A 22,637-nucleotide genomic window follows, 5' to 3' on the forward strand; every position below is an offset into this window, starting at 1 on the left:
AGCAGCTGCTCCTGCTGGAAACTGGCCGCCTTATATAGCCTGTAACTGGCAATGACCTGTTGACCTTCCATAATACAGGGGAACACAAACATTTCTCTTAGAATATTGCACATTTATGCCACTTTTATTTAACACTATCCTTTAGACTGTACACACTGAGCATTATGAGAGCCAAACTGAATGCATGTTTCTCCTACTGGCCAGCCTCCAAACACTCCCAGCTGAGAAGCAGCTCAAGACCCACACAACACATTGTTAATGCAGACAACAATGTCAGTGAGACATTCACTCCTCTGGTTTGTGTCTCACTTCTCATTTCAGTGTTGTCTACTCATTAAGCTATATTAACACTACACACACTACTCCCACATTACAGTTGCATCAGGTACGTAGTGCAACTTTGTGTACCGCACAGGAGCACCTTCAGCAGCAGGGAGTTAACACCATGTTGCACCACAGGACACCAGCACTATCAAACTTTACAACTGGTCTACCTCAGGCAGAGAGCAGGAGAGCAGAGGCAGGCGGAGCTGAGGAAGATCCAGCCTCCATTTCAGCTCTTTCCTAAAATGTTCACTGAAATCATCCTCTTCTCTCACTGACTGACTGTATGATGAGCATTACAACTCTGACTTATGGGATGCATTGGTCTAATGTGCAGTAAGGGGCATGAACATGATCTTTTTGAATCAACCATATAAACCTACCTGTACTTCAGATTTGATATTGTGCATACATAGTTACGTGTCATCTATATTTGACATTGTATATATATTTTTATTTGCACCTCAACGTATTTGACCTGATGGCAGCTCTTATTGACAGCATTTAACAACTAAACCTTTTCCATGCCTGTGAAACACATGCAATACATTCCATTGTCATAGTATAGTATGTGTCAAAGGTATTGGCTAAAAGGGTTCTTTTTATAAAACAGATGTACTTGTGGAAAGACAGGGAAGCGTGACTGCCACCATGACTGAACACTGGTCACTGCTATTCATCCAACTGACAAAAGAATCTCTTCAGACAGCATTAATCTGGTCGACTTTTCATGTCAAACTGTTGGAAAAGGTCTGCTGGATCATACAGACAGCAGCAGCATGATATGACATCTTCCCAAGCAAGCAGCAGCTTCAGGACAGTGTTGCAGAGCACGCCACATTGTTTCATAAATACAATCGATTCAAATGAACACTAATGCAACTTAAAAGACAACCACAACAGCAACAAAAGAACCATTCTCCTGCAACCCTGTGTGGGCACAAACCACAGCAAATCAGCAAAGATGCAAACATGACCCACAAGGTTGAGATGAATACATGTTGGTTTACATGGGAGGGTTGAGTAATCCACAGTGGTGCTGACCCTGAAGAACTCTGAGATTGTATCAAAAGCCGAAATGGGTTTCAAAAGAGAACATTTCAAGCCTGAAAAGAAGGCAGTAGGAGGATGCCGTAGGCACAAGAGGAACTGAAGAGTTAAACAGCCACTACCAGCCAAGACGAAGCACAGCAGAGTACAATGTAATATTCATATTCTAAATGCTTTACCAAGTCCCAATTCAAGCTGTCCGTCCTTCTTTAGTCAACAGAACACCAGTGATATCGTCTATATGTCTGTCCCTCCATCAAACTCCATACTCATTAAAACAATAGGCTCCATACAGTATAGACACACAAACTGATACATTAGTCACCAACTAATAAAACAAAATAAAAAAGAAAAACAGCTAGTGAGAGGTTGGAGGGTTTCATTAGCTTCCAGCTAAGAAACTCAGAGGAAATAGTAGCAGCTGTCTGCTATCATGAAAACATGGCTACCTTATTTTCCTGTCCAGAAGTCTATCTTGAAATATGCCCAAACCCATCACAGCACGCTGTAAACTAATGCCTGATGTCTCTCCCACGGTGACAGGCTTTAAATGTATTTTCATATTACCCTCCGTTTCACAGTGGCCACGGCTGTCGAGACGCTGGTTCTGATCATTTGTCAATCCAGGTTGATACTTGCAGTGAGTAATGTTATGAGGAATGTGACTCGTGGCTGGTGAGTGAACAGACTGTCAAAAACAGATAGACCATAAAACTGTGAAGCGGTCAAGAAGGTGCCTTTGAGAAAGAAAGCAAAGCTGGAAGCTTTCTGACATAAAAACAAAATAAAATGCATGTGCAGCATTTTTAAACTGTCTTATTTATTGTAATGTTTTTGTGTCGTGACCATTAAGCAATGAAACCATGGTGAGGCGACTGGTGGCTTGTTATCTCACACCAGAGATGTTTCTCAAAGTGAAGACTACTTTTCAGTGTACCCTAAACTAAAAATGTGCAGGCTGGTGTGGTGGAGGCAAAGCTTTGCCAGCATCATTGGTTTAACATGGATCAGTGAGTAGGCAGCCATATTTAAATGTTAAAAATGTCATAAGAATGTCTGTGTTTGGTGTGTGTGACTGATTACATATGATGATTCAGCTTCATTTGCTTTCACCAAAGTTTCATTCCTCTCTTACACCTTATAGTATGAGGCTATTTACAGGCTAGTATTAGATCTTTTCTGCTTGACAGAGCTGGATGCAGTCACAACATGAAGCACCCAAATAGCCCTGTGTCTAATGTAAAGTTGTTTCAGCACAATAACATGATGCATTTTCCATCCAAAGCCACCAGTCTGCCAACTTCATCACTGAAACTCTGAACCTGTGGGGAACCGATCACTACAGCGCAACACAGAACAGAGCTTCTATAAAACGGGCTAAATGCTCCAGGCTGGGAGACCTTTGTCATTTCCTGTCTGTATCTTTAAAACACACACACACACACACACACACACACACTCCTATTCACATCTACAGACAATTTAGAGTTACCAATTAACCTGTTGAGTTCACGTCTTTGGACTGTGGTACCTAGAGAGAACCCATGCAGACACAGGGAGAACACAGAAAGGCACTAGCTGAGGTTCACACCAGAAACCTTCTTGCTGTGAGGCGACAGTGCTAACCACTGTAACACCATGCCGCCCACCAACTAAGCAGTAATATCAGCATGATGTTGGCTCAACTACCAATTTAGCGGAAAACATTACTTCCATTAGCCATCTATCCAGCTCAGAGATCACCACACTGTCAGTCCGAGTCACCCTTCACCATCTTGTTAAAATCATGTGATCTTCTATTTATAATAAATATTATTTTAAATTTAGGCACACTGACAATTTCTCCTCACAGTCTGAAATCACATAGCAACAACGATTTGATGACCTGTTGCTGGTGTTGGTGGTGGTCATTTTAAACTGACTTGTTTGGTCTGTCTCCGACCCCTGCCACAAGAAATGATGTGAAACTGCCATGGTGCAAACTGAAAACATCAAGCTGAAGGAAAAGTTTACTAATGAGCAAAGTTACTGTACAAGATGTTGATCAGGAGCCAGGCGCTCTGCACACTGAGGCTTTACTATGGGCTAATCCATGTATGACAAAATACTGTTTTGTAAGCAATCTTTTAGCTACAATTAGACAATTAGAGAGTTATTCAAGTCTTTATCTGCACATCAGATTGGAGTTCCCAAAGCTGATCCCAAGACATTACGTTCACTCAAATACTACATGTGTTGCGTTTAAGCTGCAGTTGATCATCTCTGGGACAAAATATGTTTGAGGGTGAATATTTGAATAAATTGTGATCTTAGAGGCAGTTTCTGACACTTTTACATGATTCGGTTTTCACTTCTGGATATCGACTGCACAGCACCATGGACAGAAGAACTGAGGTTTGAGTTCAAGGTCAAAATGTGATGCTGAATTAGTTTTTTGAAATATAGTCAGAGAAATATGTTTTGCATTTCAAAAGTGAATCATTTCCTAAAAGTTTGTAAAATGTGAAACCACATACACACTGCATCATCTGTAATGTACGGTGGCTGGGAACCCTCAATGCTGCAAATAAAAGAAACGCTGCAAACAAAAAGAAACAGTGCTGCAAACCGATGTAGTTGGGTATTAGATTTTAAAGTGTAGATAGCGTTACCGCAGTACTGTATCATATTAAAGTTATTAATTAATATTCCTAATAAAAATTCCCAGAAATTATGAAAAGTCCTAGTAAACACTAATGTTGTTGGTGTGGCTCCGAGGATGGCTTGTTGTGATGAACATTAGGTTGTAGCCCGTTGTGATGAACATTAGGTTGTAGCTTGTTTTGATGAACATTAGGTTGGAGCTTGTTGTGATGAACATTAGTTTGTAGTTCGTTGTGATGAACATTAGGTTGTAGCTTGTTGTGATGAACATTAGGTTGTAGCTCGTTATGATGAACATTAGGTTGTAGCTCGTTGTGATGAACATTAGGTTGTAGCTTGTTGTCTGTCTTACTATGGTTGAAAATATGCGTTTTGTGTTTTAACAACGTTTCAATTAAGAGTTATTGATCCCAGAAGTGCCAATATCTTTCTAACTTTACCGAATTGCAGTGGCCAATAAGGCACCTTTCCTTATCTCGTAATTACGAGATCAGGTGTCTAATTTATTTTTTTCAAGTGAATGCAATACGCTTCTGTACTTCTTCTTCTTCTTCTTTGCTCACATAAAAAACTACAGGTGCACTGGCAATAATAGTCCCCGGTAATTCACTTCCGTTGTGGAGTTTTTTGTTTGCAGCGTTTCTTTTTATTTGCAGAGGCGTTTCTTTCTTTTATTTGCAGTGCTGTTTCTTTTTGTTTGCAGCGTTTCTTTTATTTGCGACATTGAGGGTTCCCGGCCACTGTAGTAATTGCTCGAAAGCATGCAGAGAAGAATATCCCAACCTAACGACATAAACTCCTCAATTAATCCTCCTCACTATTACAGTACGTATGAGTAGCCTGTGTTAGTGGCCGTGGAGGGAGGAGGGAGTCTGCTTCTCTAAGATGCTGTTCTGGTCATCAGATGTTAAAGGATGTGTGGGCCTGCTGTGCTGAAAGAAATGATGCAAGTACAGCAAGGTGGAACACCGTGCACACAAGGTGAGTCAGAGCTGGAATGTTTTCTTTCTTTAACATGATGCTCTGTAGTCTGGTAACAGTGTTCCAGGTATCAGTAGGCCTCATTTAACAAGTTGTTAATTTAATTATTACAATTACTATCATCATTATTAAATGTACTATTTCTTTTATCAGGCTAGATTTTAAGAACGGAAGTGCCAGAAAACACAAAAACATAAAATAAAAAAGTGACCAAATAGGCAGATCAGACAGACATCAAATAATTACAAGCATCATTAAAATCATTTACAAAAAGGGCACCCTTTAAAGCAGTGACTGAGATTAATTAGTTTTTGTTTTCTGTAAAAAATTTGAATCCTTAGGAGCACACTGGAGGGCAAATTACATCTAATTAATTAATACGTTTACAAATGTTTGGCATTCTCACCTTTCAGTTCGATGTTTTTTTTAAATGTAATCATTCCTAAAATAAAAAAAATCTGTCTGATTGTTAGACTCCTGCAATGATTCAATCAATCAATCATCACTGGACTGCTTTCATGTTTCGCCATCTTTTTAAGGTCAAAGTTGTACTTTAATGACCATAGTGGTTAAAAAGAGCCTAATCAGCAGTAGCAATAGTTATAGTACTATCGACGTGTGTGTGAGAAGAATAAGTGACTATGCACTTTAAATCCACAGTAGCTTTATTGGATGCTGCAGCAAACACACAGTAGCTGTATGAAAACCTGGGGAGCTAACAACACAGAGCGGCAACACACTGCGCATGTGCATTCAGTCTGGTTACGGTGTCTGATGAGGTTCATACAGAACACCAGAATGGGCTACAAGTACTATAGTCTCTGTTACTGTTTATGGTAAATGGTCCTGTACAGTTATTTAAAAATGTTTTAATGTAATTTTATTATGTAACATAAATATCCAAAACATAACTATGGACTTGCCTATGTAAATAAGTATTTTGTTAATTATTCATTATTTCATCATAAATCTTAAGGTTCGACTTAAAAAGACAGCATTTGTGAGCCGAGGTGACTGAACAGTCCACAGAGATATCAAATATACAGTCCATGCTCTAAAACAGAGAAGCAGACGCTGACATTTAGAAGCTGGAATGAGAACAAATTGTGACAGATTCATTTTCTCCAACCAACCAATCAGCAGTAGATCTGTTCTGCTTTACAAATAATCAGATGATTGTTGGTTATTGGTTATTTTTCCAGGACTGCAGCACAGTGCAGCTGAGGCTCGTCCTTTGTATTTTATCTCCAACCTACACATTCTTAAAGAGTAAACATGCAGACAGCAGCTCATGGGGGGCTTTAAAATAACAATATTTAAGAAGGAATTACTAAACTCACTAATTTTTACATAGTCGTGTCCATCATATGGATGTTTATTACACTATCAAAGTCTTTCTGTGTCCTTTTCTGCAACACCTGTGTGTCAGCCGCTGGTCACAAACAGCATGGTCCAATGACTAACGTGTGCCCAACAGCAAGAGACTGAGAGGTCCTCCAGGCAGGACAGGACACAGCGAGCTGAGACCGCTGCTCACAGTCCATTCATCACAACTTGTCCTTCAGCAGTGTTCTGTCCCGGTAGGCCCGCTGCTGCACTATGGATCAACAGAGGACATGTTTAAACAGCTGACCCAAGGCCATGAAAGAGAGTAAAGCAACAGCAGAGAACCATCAGGGTAGTTATATCAAAGGCCATACATCAGGTGTCCAGGAAAATACCTGTGATCTACTCGGAGAGGCTTTTCTACAAATACTTGCCTTTCAGTGGAGGCAGCTCATGTCGCTGGGTTACTGTTCTGGCTGCTTTAGCAGTTAAATGAAATCTTGCCCTTAAATCGCTGTCTCTATTTTCAACAATCCATACTGGCTTTAAAGGTCCAGTCAGGCTCTATTGACAGAATATGGCAGACATTTAATATAATATTCATAATTTTGTTTTATTAGAGTATAATCCCTGAAAATAAATAAAAAAATATGACCAAATCTGAGCAAGTAAACAAAGGGCAAGAAGCTCTGCTTCTGAAATGCTCCTGGCGTGGCATGAAGCCGTGTGGGGAAGGGACCAAAACGATAACGCAACAGCGACATCACAAACTGTGCCCAAATTATATTATTATTATGTTGAGCATGTTTACCACTATAGACCAAAGTATAGGACAGAATGTCATTTTGTAAAGTGACAATTCAGGGGATCACTAATTCATCCTAAAGGGAACATGAATGTCTGTGCCAGATCTTGGCAACCCATCAATTAGTTGTTGAGATATTTCATTTGAAACAACAAATGTCAACCTCACATGACACAGGAGGTAAAGTCAGGGCATCACCGGAGTCATCTCAGAGCTTTTTATTGTGACAACACATCTAGTGGGTGTTGAAATATTTCACAGGATAAGTGACAATTGTTATCTGATAGAGGCTGATGGAGTTTGTTAATAGATGAAGTCACCAACGTAAGCAGGATTTATCCTCTCAAGACTAGCAATGTACAAAGTTGCATGACATCCTATGGTGGATAGACAGACAGACATATCCATATAGCCACTATCATGGCTAATAGAAACAAAAGGTGGTCAGCGCCATGCAATCTAAAAATTAATGACACTCTGATACATTGGTTTGGACTATGAGAGTCACTTGAAGTCATTCAAAGGGTCATTTACTTGAGATCAGCTTACAAAGATTTCAGCAATGACCCACACATCAACGGGGCATGTTTTTCGATAACAATATTTAATTCTCCCCGGCTTGATAAGAGATGAGGTCTTGCCTTTCACTCGCCTCACACAGTCAGATGCTATCCAGCAATGTAGTATAAATAAAATTTAAACAGAGCTGTGTGTGGGTTTCCTAATTACTATGCATGTCTGCGTGCGTGCATCTCACTTTCTCAAACACACATGCACGGTAGGTCTTATGGCTGCTTGGAGGATGCTATCATAAAGCGGCCTTGTAAAAAGCTCATCTGGTGCACACGATCTGTAAACACAGATATGAAGAAGATCACAGAGCCTGCGCAGCCTGACACCTCTAAATTTGGAGTATATTACTGCACCAATACAGTGCCAGCAATTGCTCTACAGCAAAGGCCAAATTAATGTGAAACACACACACACACACACGCACACACACACACACACACACACACACACACACACACACACACATTAGCGCTGCTTTTTCATAAAGACTGTTCTACTTGTGCTGAAGCTTGAGAGTAATTGCTCCACAGCACAAGTGTGATTAATTACAGTTTGCAGCAATAAATATGTGTTTATTTAGGGCACATGTAAGAATCTTGAAAGATTAGAAAAATTAAAATGATATTCAATTAATAGCTATGAATATTTAAACACAGTTTTGTATATCACTTTATTACAGTTGTTTGTGTGTGTGTGTTTAGGTACAAAACAAGTCACCCATACAGAGATAGAAAAACTAGTTTTTCTATCTAGATGTTATTTCTATCCATAGTTCTTATCTATTATTTATGATGTATAAATATTCCATGGATATTTACAATATATTTTGCTGATGCTGTCTGTCTGTTGTTTTGACCTCTGCAATAAACAATGCAGACTAAATTAAGACTGGGCCATTGCTACTTTGTGTTAAAACATCAGCTGAATGTCTAAAATGAATAAATATTGAATTAAACATCAATACAGATGTCTTTGAAACTCATTGCAACAATAAACAATACAAGTGGTCTTCGGCACTTCTTTCAAAGGCAGTTTACCTGCCTACGTCATTTTTTCCTCATCATTATACCATACAGTGAATCCTCCGCCCACCACATTCAATTCCCAAGTGTGTTTCACCCTCGGGGTCTTCTTTTGCAGGTGCTGAAAATAATGAAAAAACAGAGAAAATTTTTTTTCCACATGTATCATATAAAGACCGCTATATCTAAAGAGAAACCTACCCTGCCACAATCTAGACGGGACTGTGGAATGAAGACGTGTGGCTGTAAGAGCACAACTGATTGAATTTCCTGACTGAGATGAATGAAGGGTATCTGCAGCTTTGTTACATGATTCAGCACCATGGCTGAGCAGACCTTCTCACCCTGTCCTGATTACCGTCCCCTCACATTAAGTAAGATAGAAACCACAGCTTTCATCCAGGACAGATCAGGCCATCGTGACTCAAGCATTTTCAGAGGAATTCTAAATATCAGCCCGTACCCCAGTATGAATAACATGTTACCTTTGTCAGACTTGACTTTGCCTGGGACCCTGGCTCAGAGTCAGGGTGCTACTGTAGACATCACCTCGCCATTTTGCATCCCATCGTCATTTCTGGCTTCTCAACTGGAATTACTGACCTCGATGTTCAATGTTCAGTTATTCAGTGTATAATTCAGTCAAATATTGGCAGGTGGCAGGGAAAGGGACGGTAATCGTATTTTTCCTGCTCCGACATATCGTTATTATATCACCCTTTAAAAACTCAATATCAGTCAACCTCTAACATATAGTTGTTTTACTGTAGATATGTTTTAGTTGGCTCCCAAGGGAAAATGTCTGGCTCTTAAATGCTTCATTATGTTTACCAGCTAACTGGTGTTAGGCAGGTAGTTTACAGTGAGTTCAAAGCTTTTCCTAAGTAATCTGCTGCTGCTAGAACAGCGGTTGTTTAAATCATTTACATTTACATTTAGTCATTTAGCAGACGCTTTTATCCAAAGCAAAAATCTGTGAGACTGAAGCATAAAACCAAAACAACAACTAAGAGAGGCTAAAACAATAATTAGAACTGAGGGGAACTGCAAAGTCAGGTGATATTTCTCTGTGCATTTATCACTTTCAGCAACACCTATCACTTTACAGTCATTTTTTGTGCGGCTTCAATGTTTTTCTTGTATATAAAATACATGTGCTGCTTTTATCCCTGTAAGTTGACCCACAACAGCCTACAGCTGCGGCAATCTCATTCACTCTTACTGCCATTTTGGTTCTCTGTCACAGTTCTTCTGGCTCAGCTGCAGGAAGATGCCGTCTGTGGATGATCTGGAACCTGGCTGTTTGCACCCTGAATGTGTCAGGGCTTTTTGCCACATAAACCTACAGCTACAGATGACATGCACTAGCTGGAAAAAGTTGAATGTTTAAGTATCATTCAGCCACATAGTGAACAGGAGAATCCAATGAGCTGCCGGGCTGATTGCTGACTACATTAAGTCTCTTAGGCAGCATGCTGATGAATCCACTCGTTGAAATGTGAAGGTAATAGTCTTGACATAGCAAAGACATAACTCACTGACTGTACCTGCAAAGGCCCCAAATGACAGCAATCCCAAGTAGAAGCCTGTCTAATATGAAGGAGGACTTTGCTTTTATTACCATCATCATTACTGTATATCATTTCTGAATGTACAGCCATTTGGTTTCATTTAAATGTAAATCTGGGCACTGAACTGCGCACGTTGTCACCCACGGCAGCCTGACTATGATGATTCATTCTGGGATCGGCAGGGAAAATATAAGAGCCCCTTTACTTTCTCTGAGGGAAAATAACAGATTTGACCTTTGTCTGTTTTCATGAAAGCCCTGTACACGGGGAAAAAAAAAAAAAAAAACCTTGAGATTTCCATTTTCTTCTAGAAAACAAAAGTAGCCACAGTTTTGTACATCCTTTGTCCTCCCTCTCTTTTCTTTTTTTTTTCTTTGTCCTACCTGAAGAGCAAGAACGCAGCGGTGCAATCTGCAGTGTGAGGTCAATGCTGAACTAAAGCCTGGAGAGAACTGATGAGTCCTCATGTTGAATGAGATTGCAGTGAACAGAAAACAGAGAGTCACAACACCACATGCCATGTGGCGACTGACTCGACTCAATTGTGAATGTGTGACGCTACAAGAAGCTGTTTGTGGTAATATTTATCTAATGAGTTGACCACCAGGGGCCCGTACATGTGTGCAATCTTTCCAGCAGGGTAAACATTAGCAGATGAGAACCATGATCTCATAAGATGTTCTTCTAATAATATAGAGCATTAGGAAAACTTAGAGCAGAGCGTGATGAATTATTGGCAAATGAACTTATCAAATAAGACAATCATTATTTGTCTTTACTCTATACACACACCTGCTCTCTTGTTAAATCAGACGTCACAAAAATGAATCAAGTCCCAAATAAAGACGATGCCTATGTGTCAAATGGAATCAACAAGATCTTCATCATGAGTATAGGGGATATTACATAACCACAGTAGGGCTTCATTAAGAGATATTAAGAGAGATAAATACATGGTTTTAGCTGAAACCTCATCTATAAGGAAGTGACCAGTCATCTAATATCACTGCTCAGGAAGCTGGAAGTCTCTCTTGTGTGTTTCATGACCAGTGCTGTGCGACATGCTTGAAAAGCCTTTTAAAGTTTCCCTCTGGGCCACACCATGCTTACTCACAGCCGTGTTACACGGGAAGAGCCCTCCTTTGTGACCCCTTGCGTGAGTCTCGCCTCGGCTAACATGGCCTGTGAACATCACTGCTGATCCTTAAGAGTTTAAATCTCTCTGAGTGTGAGCTCCGAGTCCTGCTGCTGTTTGCTTCATAGAGTGGACCTTGTGAGGACACCTGTTGTTACGTTTATGGCCTTTGACTGATGTAATGTGCAAAGAAATGGTAACACGCAAGGTGTGCATCTCTCTTTGGTTCGTGCAGACATGATGGAAGCATTTTGGGTGCATGAAGTGAGTTTTTATGTTGCTGCTTCTAGAGCTAAAGAGATTTATTGATCAGTCAGTGGACAGAAAATAAAATTCTAATGATCAACACTGTAACATTTAATAAGGATTTTTGCAATAAGTCAGACATTTGCTTGTCTAAATGATGAGGGGGCACTCTTCATTTCTTTGTTTGTCTTCAGATAATAATGGTGTCATCAGTAGGGATGGGCGATATGGACTACAAAATGTATCCTGATCATTTCTGGTATTTATCACGGTAACAATAAAAATGACAATAAATAAACACCAATTCAGCCTAATCTTTATGACTATAAATCTATGACCAAAACAATAATAAAGGCTAGGGGGAGCTGGTGGTGGGCGTGTCTGTACATGCTAAATGTAACCACTGTGAAACAATCAGGAAACAACTTTTTATTTCTCTGATTAATAACAGCGTTCTCTCTCTCTCTCTCTCGCTCTCTCTCTCTCTCTCTCTCTCATCATCGGACACAAATCTAATTAAACTTCTTCGTGTCATTATATTTTGCGGCGTAAACTGCGAGTCAGACTCAGATTTAGAAGCTGGTACATGAAATAAACAAAGTGAAAACACGCACAGGTAGATGATCAGAGTTCAGTCCATGAATCCACCTGGATAGTCTCTGCTTCAGAGACATTTCAGGCTGCCTGTGGAGGTTCGACCCAGTGTCTGATTGGCAGCCGGAGTGTGAGAAAGAGCTCCTCGCTGCCCGGCGTATCTGCTCTGCCTTCCGCCATATTTGTCAATATGCGTGTTGGGCTGCGCACATACATCATCAGCGGGAATTTATCGTTATGATGACACATTGCTAGTCATCAGACAATCTCGATGATGTCATCAGGCTTCACACTTATGCCGTCTGTCATGCAAGGGCAATATAATGATGCAATTAAGACACACTGCAGGAATTGTAGGATCCTGAGCTTGACCCATAACAAGGACTAAAAGTCTGTATACCTCGGCCATTGCTTCTCCTTTTTATCATTCTTTTTTTTTTAAATCTGTCTTTTGTGAGTCCCCCAACTTTATAGAGGTGCAATAATAAATAGCTGGAGTACCTCTTAAACTTCTCCTGGCTCATAAAAATACTGCACCAAACTGTGATGATGGAGGATGCCAGAAGGCAGTGTTTTATTTTGAGGGATCACAAGGCATTGGTTTAAATAAATAGCGGCACTGTAATTATACATTTAGTTATTTTTCCTAGAATGTACCTTCATTGTTTTTCTGTTTATTTTCAACAAGTGCTTTTTTGGTTTTCATATTTGTACAGGACATGACACTGGTCTACGTTTTTACAAAAATAAGCTCAAAACAATACTGCCCCGTAATAACACTTATGCATGCTGCATACAAAACTCTCAAAAGCCCAGTAACTTAAGTGTTTAGCACTCAATCTTCTCACAATACACCAATAAATTGTAATATAGAAACCACTCAACAGATTCCAGAGACTCACAGAGAAGATGAAAAAGCTGGAGGGCTCCTGAGCTCAGTCTAACACTGGACATTGCACACCTATGTTCAGTGGAGCAATGGAGTCCTGATGCTCTGACCTCAATCTCTTACTGCACTCAGTCCAGCTGGGCTGCCATGCAGTGAGTTTAGAGCATAAAATCTCTAAAGTCTTATGAAGAGGAAAGTAAAATCATATCAGATTCAAATAGCATCATGGTACACACTCAACCTATGTGAATGTCAATTTCTTGAAGAGTTCAGATGAAAACAATCAGATGGCTGGAAGGCAAACATGTTGTTGTAGATTTGTGTGCTTGCATTGTAACATTTGATTAAAATGGGTTTCAGTGAAGCGGCTAACACCCCGAAACCTCAGCTCTAAAGAGTCCCTGCATCAAATGTCACATCTCCTTTTTTTATTTTGTTATATGGGCTCTAAATCTAATATATTAAAAGAAAATAAAAAAAATAACATGAAACTCAGACAGATGCTCAGTCCTCATCAGGCCCCCCGCCTGACACAACCAGCCCACATTCAGGTGTGTTTTTGAATAAGAGTAAAATATGTTCATGATCTTTTCATAAACCACACACGCCTCAACTAATTATCAAAATGTCCATAAAAATGCATGTAACCCCGCTGATGTCCAGAAATCGTTATAGGTGCGTCGGTGGCACGATGCTTTCTAATTTTGTGCTTGAATACAACAGAACTGCCTTTCCCTGCGCCCTGCCCAAACAACCCTCCACAGCCCCTAATTCTCCCTGACTCTGTCCCCAGTTCATGATATCAGCAGTGGATCGTTTTATAATGAAGACAGGCGTCCGGAGAATCAGTACAGTAACTCACGGAGAAAACGACATGCCTGTTGCACAGGCGTGTCTCTATTAAAAGCCCGCTGCTGGATGCAGCGCGGTCATGATGATGGATTCATTAGAGTGGAACCGGGACAATTCACAACGATTTGAGGTTGATATGAAAAAAGATAAACAGTGTGGGAACTTGACAGTATGAGCTGTGGCTTGATGAATCAACATCAAAAGCTCTGCTGCGCATTGGGGGAAGAGAAAGCTCCAACAGTCACAATAAGTCCGAGCGTGATTCAAAACCTCACGCTGAAAAATGAAGGTGCACAGCTGTACATTTGCAAAGCTTCAGAAAAATAAGTGCAAACACGACCGAAACGTGACAAGCGGTGCGTAACCACGCGGATGGCACATGAAGGCTGTTTGTTGATTTGTTGTTTTGTTGTTGTTGTTTAGCACCCTGGGTAAACCAAGTAGCCATGCATGCACGCGGACACAGCTCTTACCTTTGGAGATCACCGACACTGTGCAATAAACAAGCAGCAGGAGGCCAGTCATGGAGAGGTAACGTCCTTTTGTCAGCGCACCCATACCGACGCGTAGCTCTCCACAGATACGCTACCAGGGCGACGGGGCTCCGGATCTCTGGTGCTTCCTCGCGTCTCCTCCGAGCTGGACGAGCTCCGTAAACCAGGGAAGGGGACAGTTTGGCGCTGTGGTAGGAGGAGAAGAAGCAGAAGAAGTGACTGGTTTACGGGCTGTACTGTTGAACGAAAGGTAAGAAGCATCTTCACTTCACTTTTGCTGTGCGTGTGTGCGCAGCGGGGGAGACGTGCGCTCCGAGTTTACCCCCCTTTCCAGGCATCATCATCCCGGAGCCTGCCTCGTGCTAACCAATGGCAGAGTGAGAAGGCGGAGAGGAGGAGACCGTGGGGTAGGCTACATGTAGGCCTACTCATCAAATATCTTCTCACTGTAATGCAGCAGACATAAGTTCAGCACTGTTATGTTCTGGCCAGTGCTGGAAGTATTGGACTGCACTAAAGAATGGAACAGTGACTGACAGTCAGAACATACTGTATGTGGTCAGTGTGATAAATGATTGTTGTGTCTTCAGTCACACAGCAGAGCCACACAGGCCTCCAATGCTTATGACTGCCAAGTACAAGAAGTGTTTCTTGGCATTCTTGTTCTGTTAAACTGTCATAATTAAGAATATTTGGGGCACAGAATTAAATTAGATTATGTCACTGTAAAAATTATTTAAAACAATATCTGTGAATAATTCCAAAGTCAGCAATTAGGATGTGGTATTTATTTATTTATTTATTTATTCATTTTTTTGTGGTATCATTATTACACAATTTGCATAATGTTACAACAGTAAGCCCAATGGGCTGCATAACCTGGTGTGCATTAGAAAACAAGGAGAGATGAAGAGTTTAAAGAATCTAATACAAAGCTGATTTCTACTGATCGACAGATACCTGTGACAAAAAATGAAAACAGATCCCTCCATAGCTGTGACTGATATAACCCAAAACATAATCAACCCATACAGAAGCAAAATTCTGTGTTATATTTAGGAGTGTTGACTCACATCCAACTACATTTATAAAGGGGAAATAGAAAAGACAGCTTGATACACACACAACACACCAGTTCAAAAAATTCTCACAGGTGATCGTACCGGGAGCCCAAAGTTACATGTAGGTAACCTTTGGGTATGTGAGCCACCACATTGCCTGAAGAAAGAATGTAAAGACAATTAATGTGATGAGATCTTTCAAATTTAGTGCAAAATGTAGTCACATTTGATGAAAATGAAAATTTTTCTATGATAGTCATGCAAATATAAGGAGGTGAGCACATCAGGATAAACAGCTGGTGGCACTAATTCTCCAGTCTGTGACATGAAATCGTCACAGAGAGTGCAAAGAAATGCCACGATGAAAAGAACTCCAGTCTAGACTCAAATGGTGGAAAATCATGTTGAAAATGTGATAGAGATATGAAATGAATATTAGTTTCATGTATTAATTTGAGGAAGGTTACACTGACCTTATTGATGCACACAAATGAGATGTTTTCAGTTTTTCTTCTTTGGAGTAGGTAAAGGCTTGAGTGACAAATAAGTCACATGATTCATGCATGCCATCATATCAGCACCATTAAAAGGTCCTTTTCCTCTTTGTTGTGGATGTGGATACTTTACTTTACAAATTTTATACATTTGGTTAAAATGCTGCAAAGGTCATTTCAAAAATTGAGTCATTGAAAAATCAAAACACAAACCAATGGCTAGTCATTGTTGAAAAGGAAATGAAAAAAAAAAGATGCACAACCTGAAATTTGTTTACTTCACACTGGAGAATTCAGTGTCACAATAATGGTGCTTCAGTCAAGGTCATGCTGCTGAAGGACAGTCTGTGTAACAGTCAGTGCATCTTCTATTTGCAGTGTGCAATGTAGGCCTGTAGTCAGATGTGACCAGAACCATGTGACTTTTGGTGAATGGGTTTATAATCCCATCTTTCTAATTATGCTTTACATGATATGTCACATTCACTGATTCACATAGTCTTACACTGAGGCTGGCTGCAATGTGGAGTGCCAACAGCTCACCAGAAAGTAGAATAATCATTCACGCACACCGATGGCACAACTTTTGAGCAATTTGGAGTTCAGTATGTTCCCCAAAGACATTTCGACACACAGAATGGTGGGAGCCAACAACCCTTTTACCTGAGCCACAACTGCCCCCCTTTTTTTTTTGTTTTTTTGTTTTTTTGTCATCTGTAATTTCAAATTTGTCCAAAGTAATGACAAAGAAAAGCCCCACCAAAAGAAAAGCGTACTCCTGAGAAAGGAAGTCTGAAAGCCACTCTTTTCATTTTGTCACCACATTTAAGCCAAAACAAAGTTAAACTAATCAAAACAAAATGTTTTGTCGAGCATTATGCATGTCTTCCATTTATTTTCTATTTCTTCCTTTTTACTGGAGTTTGGCATTCGTTAAAAACAACCTGCAAATAAACACTTTCAAAAAGTATTATTGCCTGCTTATAATCTTTATAATCTGATGCCAATGCGTGTACCAACAGGAAGCTGCATGGAAAGACACAGGAATTTATGGGTATGAATAAAATTGGATACTGAGGCAAGCAAGCTCCATAGCTCATGGAGTGTGTAGTTGTTTCTATGACAATATACTGTATGTCTTTATTTTTATTGATCAGAGACAGGTGTTATTGCAGCTTAATGAGCTAGTTGTTGATTGGGAGTGGGTAGAAAGCCAAACATTAAATGTTGAATCATATTACATGTTTTCTGTTGCTGAAGTGCATAAAAATATCTTTTGTTTTTCTGATCTCATCAGTTAAACTTTGCATTTGTACTGGAAACTAGTTACATCCTTGAATGAAGTGTCAGCCAAAGGAAAGAAAATAAATAAATCACACATTCAGAATGGAGTTATTGAGGTTGAAGGCCTGTATATAGCCTTGGATACATCTTAGGACTGAATATCTCTGCCATGTCTCATTGTTCTCAGTCAAAAGCATTCCAATGTAACACTGAAATTCTTACTGACGTCACTGGAAGTTTCAGTGTGCTGTTCATCTTTGAGTACATGCAATCAATAGACAAGTGTGTTTATTAACTGCAAGTGTCAGCTAATTAGCTTAAAACCATAGATGGTATAAAACACGGACATGGTATCTATGTGGTGCCGTTTGTAAAGCATCTCACTCTGAAAATAACAGCAACATTTTGTCACATTTAGCTAAAAACATGTTTAAAAAACTGGTTTGAATTTTTGAGAGTCACTTTTTTGCACATTTAGAACAATATTTGTGAACTTAGAGATATTTTAAATATTTAAATCCAAATGTTAAATGTTACACCTAAATGTTAAATGTAAAATCTAAATGCTAAATCTAAATGCTAAATAGAAATCTAAATGTTAAATAGAAATCTAAATGTTAAATAGAAATCTAAATGTTGAATCTATATCTAAATCTAAATGTTAAATATAAATGTTAAATATAAATATAAATCTAAATGTTAAATCTAAATGTTAAATATAAGTCAAAATGTTAAATATAAATCTAAATCTAAATGTTGAATCTAAATGTTTCGGGTGAAACTAAATATTTAGCTAATATGCAATTTCAAATGCCGATAACCGGAAGTGCCAAAATAAAAGCTCGAGGAGTGTGTTTATAGTGGCAAAAAACGAATAAATCCCATCTTATCCGGGGAAATGGACTCTTGGACATGGATTATCATGATAATAACTACCTACAAACACGTTTGGAGAAACTTTATTTGAAGAGTAATTTGAGTTTTTAGTGTCACTTTTATGAAGGGTGCGGGACTTATGACCTGTAGCCACTATATCCAGCCACAAGGAGTAACATGCATCCTGTGAAAGGCAAGATGTTATCAGTTTAGAGTAGCAATAAAAGCCCTGTCTCTGCTGCAACAAACTGAATAGCATTTTGTTTGCCAAATTCATTGATTACTCATCTTTGCGTCACAGGAGCCTGGTGGGAGTGGTCACACGAAGCCGAGCAGGGCTAGGATCCTTTCCAACTCCCCAAATGAACACCAGGGGGAAGGAAGGGCGACGACTTGTTCAGGAGGAGGTGAGAGCAGCAGTGGAGGAGACGAGAACCTGCAAGGCAGTGGGGATGAAGCAGCAGGGAGCTTGGACGAGGTGGGAGAATGTGGTCGAAAGGAAAGTGACCTGGGCTGAGCTTTGGAAAGCTGAGCCTCACCGCATCAAATTCCTCATCCAGGCAGTGTATGATGTGCTTCCAAGCCCATCAAACCTGCACATATGGGGCATAGCAGAGACACCAGCATGCCCACTGTGTTCCAAGCGAGGAACCCTGGAACATATCCTCAGCTGCTGTACAAGGGCACTTGGAGATGGTCGGTACAGGTGGAGGCATGACCAAGTCCTCAAGACCATTGCTGAAGCCATCAGCATAGGACTGGCGTGGGCAAAGCAGTTCCGACCCTCCAAGAAAACCATCGCCTTTGTCAGAGCTGGGGACAAGCCAACTCCTGCGAGAAGAACATCATCTGCAAGCATCCTGTCGTCTGCAAGAGACTGGCAGTTGTTGGTGGACCTTGAACACCAGCTGAAGTTCCCCAGCCATATTGCAGTCACCACCCTGCGCCCAGACATTGTCCTTGTGTCTGAGTCCACCAAGCAAGCAGTGCTGCTGGAGCTGACAGTCCCGTGGGAAGATCGCCTGGAAGAAGCTTTCGAGAGGAAGCTCTCCAAGTACGCAGGACTGGTCAGTGACTGCCAGCAGGCTGGCTGGAGAGCAAGGTGTTTCCCTGTGGAGGTTGGATGCAGAGGATTTGCAGCCCGTTCCTTGGCCAGAGCCTTTAGTAGTTTAGGTATCGAGGGTGAGAGAAAGAGGAAAGCCATCCGCAATACCACCGATGCGGCAGAGAGAGCCTCAAGATGGCTGTGGCTCAAAAGAGGGGAGCCATGGAGTCATGGTAGTTAGCTAGCTGGACACAAGCTGGGGTCTGATCAGCCCCGGCTGGGTCACCTGGAGGAGGGCATATGATGTTGAAAGACCCGAAACGTCCAATGATCCCAGGAACATCACTGAAGATGTGTCCAGATTAGGCATCAGTAGATGTATGTACACACTTGTTTGTCACCTGTGTTGCTTCCCGAGAGCCGGGGTCATAACAGGACTAGTTTGGAATTTCAGCACCAGGCACTGTCCACTGACTTCATTTGTTTTTGCATGTTGAGCGTTCACGCTGCACCTTGCTGATGTGCTTATTCACTCTTGTATCCAGTTAAACAAATAACCATTTAGATTGAGGAAATTTTTCTGTTCTGGAAAATGAAGTTTCCAAATAAAGCATTTTTGAGACTGGCAGTCCGATTTTTAAAAAGTATATTTTATATTTTTATTTTCTTTCTCTAGTTCAAACAATCTCACGGGCCAGATGTTTTTGCTTGCAGGTCACATCTGGCCCGCGGGCCGCCTACTGCCGACCTATGGTCTATACAATCCTCCATCCTGGGGAGTGGAAAGGAGTCAGGTTTTGTGACTGAGTTAACCTTTCTGTAATCGTTGCAAAAACGAGGGGTGCTGTCAGGTTTCGGAACCAAAACACAGGGTGAGCTCCACACACTTATACTGGGAACAGCTAACCCATGCTCAATCAGATAACTCACCTCCTGCTGCATCATGGCCCTTTTAGTCGGGTTTACTCTGTAGGCATGTTGTTTTATTGGTTTGTGGCCCTCCACATCAATGTCGTGGTACAGGACAGAAGTTTGACTGGGATAATCCGAAAAAAGCAACAAGTTATCCCCAATCAACTTTGTAATATCTGCACAGGCTTAGGCAGAGAGATGGGACAAAAACTTCTCCAAAATATAGCTGCAAGCAGCAATGAGGGGCCCATGCAGATCATGCAATCATGTAATGTAATAATAGTAATTATTAGCATACATGAAAATTTAGTTTTTCATCCAAAGACCTCAAGAGAAAAAAGTAAAAATGCATTTTTTGCGGATTACAGCGCCCCCTATTGACCGAATGACACAAGATTTCTTTCCTGCACTTGGGACAACGCCTGAAAGCATGGCATCAAATTTGGTTTTGTTTCGCCAAAGCGTTCCTGAGATATGGGCTCACATCGAAATCGACGCCTTCGCCTCTGATTTCGATTGGCTGTAGCACGCAAACAAAGTCGAAATTGAAAAGTCTGTCTAATAACTTTTGTGCGGATTGGTCTGAATATACTCTGTGCCAATTTTTGCGACCGCTGAACAGTTAGTTTCACTTTCAACAAAATCCAAGATTGCGCAAAATCTATCATGGCGCATTATGACGTCATAGGGTGCATTGAAGTCGCTATGATCCAAGGAATCCAACGATACCTTGTTTTTGAAAATCGGGCTAACGGTTCAAAAGTTACATGTACAAATGTACCTAAAACTCTGACCCGTTGGTGGCGCTATACTGTGTTTACTGGCAACATGTAACTTGGTGACATTACACATACGACTGTCCTCAATCAATGTGCCAAATTTCACAACTTTTTACCATACAATCCTATGGGCTGTTTTGCTAATTATAGCGCCCCCTAGAGACGAAATGACACCATATTTGTTTCCTGCACTTAGGACACAGCCTTGAACATGCCATGTAATTTGGTTTTGTTTTGCCAAAGTGTTCCTGAGATATGAGCTCACATCGAAATCGCCGCCTTCGCCATTGATTTCGATTGGCTGTAGCATGCAAACAAAGTTGAAATTGAAAAATCCGTCTAATAACTTTTGTGCGGATTCGTCTGAATATACCCTGTGCCAATTTTCGTGAGAATCCGTCAAAATTTGTGACCGCTGAAAATGTAGTTTCACTTTTGACATAATCCAATATGGCAGCCACAATCTTACGCAGACGTGAACATTTGGATACGACCTGAATTGTGACCTTCCAGTGTATTAGTAGACATGAAAATTTAACGCCATATCCAAACGCATCAAGACAAACAAGCAAAAATGCAATTTTGTCAATTACAGCGCCTCCTAGTGGACAAATGACACCAAATTTTATTGGCACACTTTGGGGCGGGTCTCGATGCACGTGACCAAATTTGGTCTTCGGAAGTCAAAGCGTTGCCGAGATATGAGCAAACGTCCTGTTTGGCGGCGTTGCCGCCAACAGCGATTGGCTAACATGAAAAGTTGGCATCAACTATCAATGGGGCCACCCACTGTATCTGTGGATATGACAATTTCATTTCAAATACAAACACTTCAGGATATATGAGCAAAAACAATGTTTTGCTAATTATAGCGCCCCCTAGAGACGTTATGACACCATATTTGTTTCCTGCACTTGGGACACAGCCTCGAAGCATGCCATGCAATTTGGTTTTGTTTCGCCAAAGCGTTCCTGAGATATGAGCTGACATCGAAATTGGCACCTTCGCCGCTGATTTCGATTGGCTCTAGCACACAAACAACGTCGAAATTGAGAAATCCGACTAATAACTTTTGTGCGTATTGGCCTGAATATACTCTGTGCCGATTTTCGTGAGAATCCGGCAAAATTTGCGACCGCTGAAAATTTAGTTTCACTTCGCTGCATGGACCCCAATTACTCAGTACCTCTAAATTTCTTAAACGAGCGGCCGGCATCAAGCCACTTTTCTCGGCCAAACCGTCATCAACAAGACTGTACTGAGGCGGAACAACGGACACAGACATCACGGACACAGCAGTAGGAGATTGTGGGAGATCACTCTTTCAGGAAAAGTAGCGCTGCAGCATGTTTATATGGCACACTCTGGATTTTCTTTTCCGGTCTGGAGTTTGAACAACATAGTCTGTGTCACTGATTTTTCTCTCCACCGTGTATGGACCAGAGAACTGTGATTGCAAGCTGGATCCAGGTAACGGAAGCAGGACCAAAACTTCCCCACCGGGTTGGAATACACGGAGGACTGACTTTTTATCATATCGGTGCTTCATTTTCACTTGACTCTGGGCCAAATTATCGTGAGCTAACTGGCATGCTAAACTGAGACGCTCGCAAAAAGAACTGACATAATCCAGCACATTATGTTCAGGTTTTGGCAACTCTGACAGCCACTTTTCTTTAAG

General features: G+C 40.8%; 1 protein-coding gene across 3 annotated transcripts in view; it reads right to left on the reverse strand.

Annotated features, from left to right (window-relative positions):
* The window catches only part of unc5db (unc-5 netrin receptor Db), a 163,205-nt gene extending 148,290 nt beyond the window's left edge, over window positions 1–14,915 (reverse strand). For all 3 annotated transcript variants that reach the window (XM_019262987.2, XM_019262983.2, XM_019262980.2), the window contains exon 1: window positions 14,485–14,915. In XM_019262987.2, coding sequence (XP_019118532.1) covers window positions 14,485–14,569 — 85 coding nt within the window. In that variant the 5' untranslated portion in view covers window positions 14,570–14,915. The remainder of the gene's footprint in view (window positions 1–14,484) is intronic.
* Window positions 14,916–22,637: the final 7,722 nt, after the last annotated feature.

Source organism: Larimichthys crocea, chromosome III, assembly GCF_000972845.2.
Source record: "Larimichthys crocea isolate SSNF chromosome III, L_crocea_2.0, whole genome shotgun sequence".
NCBI classification, from domain to species: domain Eukaryota; kingdom Metazoa; phylum Chordata; class Actinopteri; family Sciaenidae; genus Larimichthys; species Larimichthys crocea.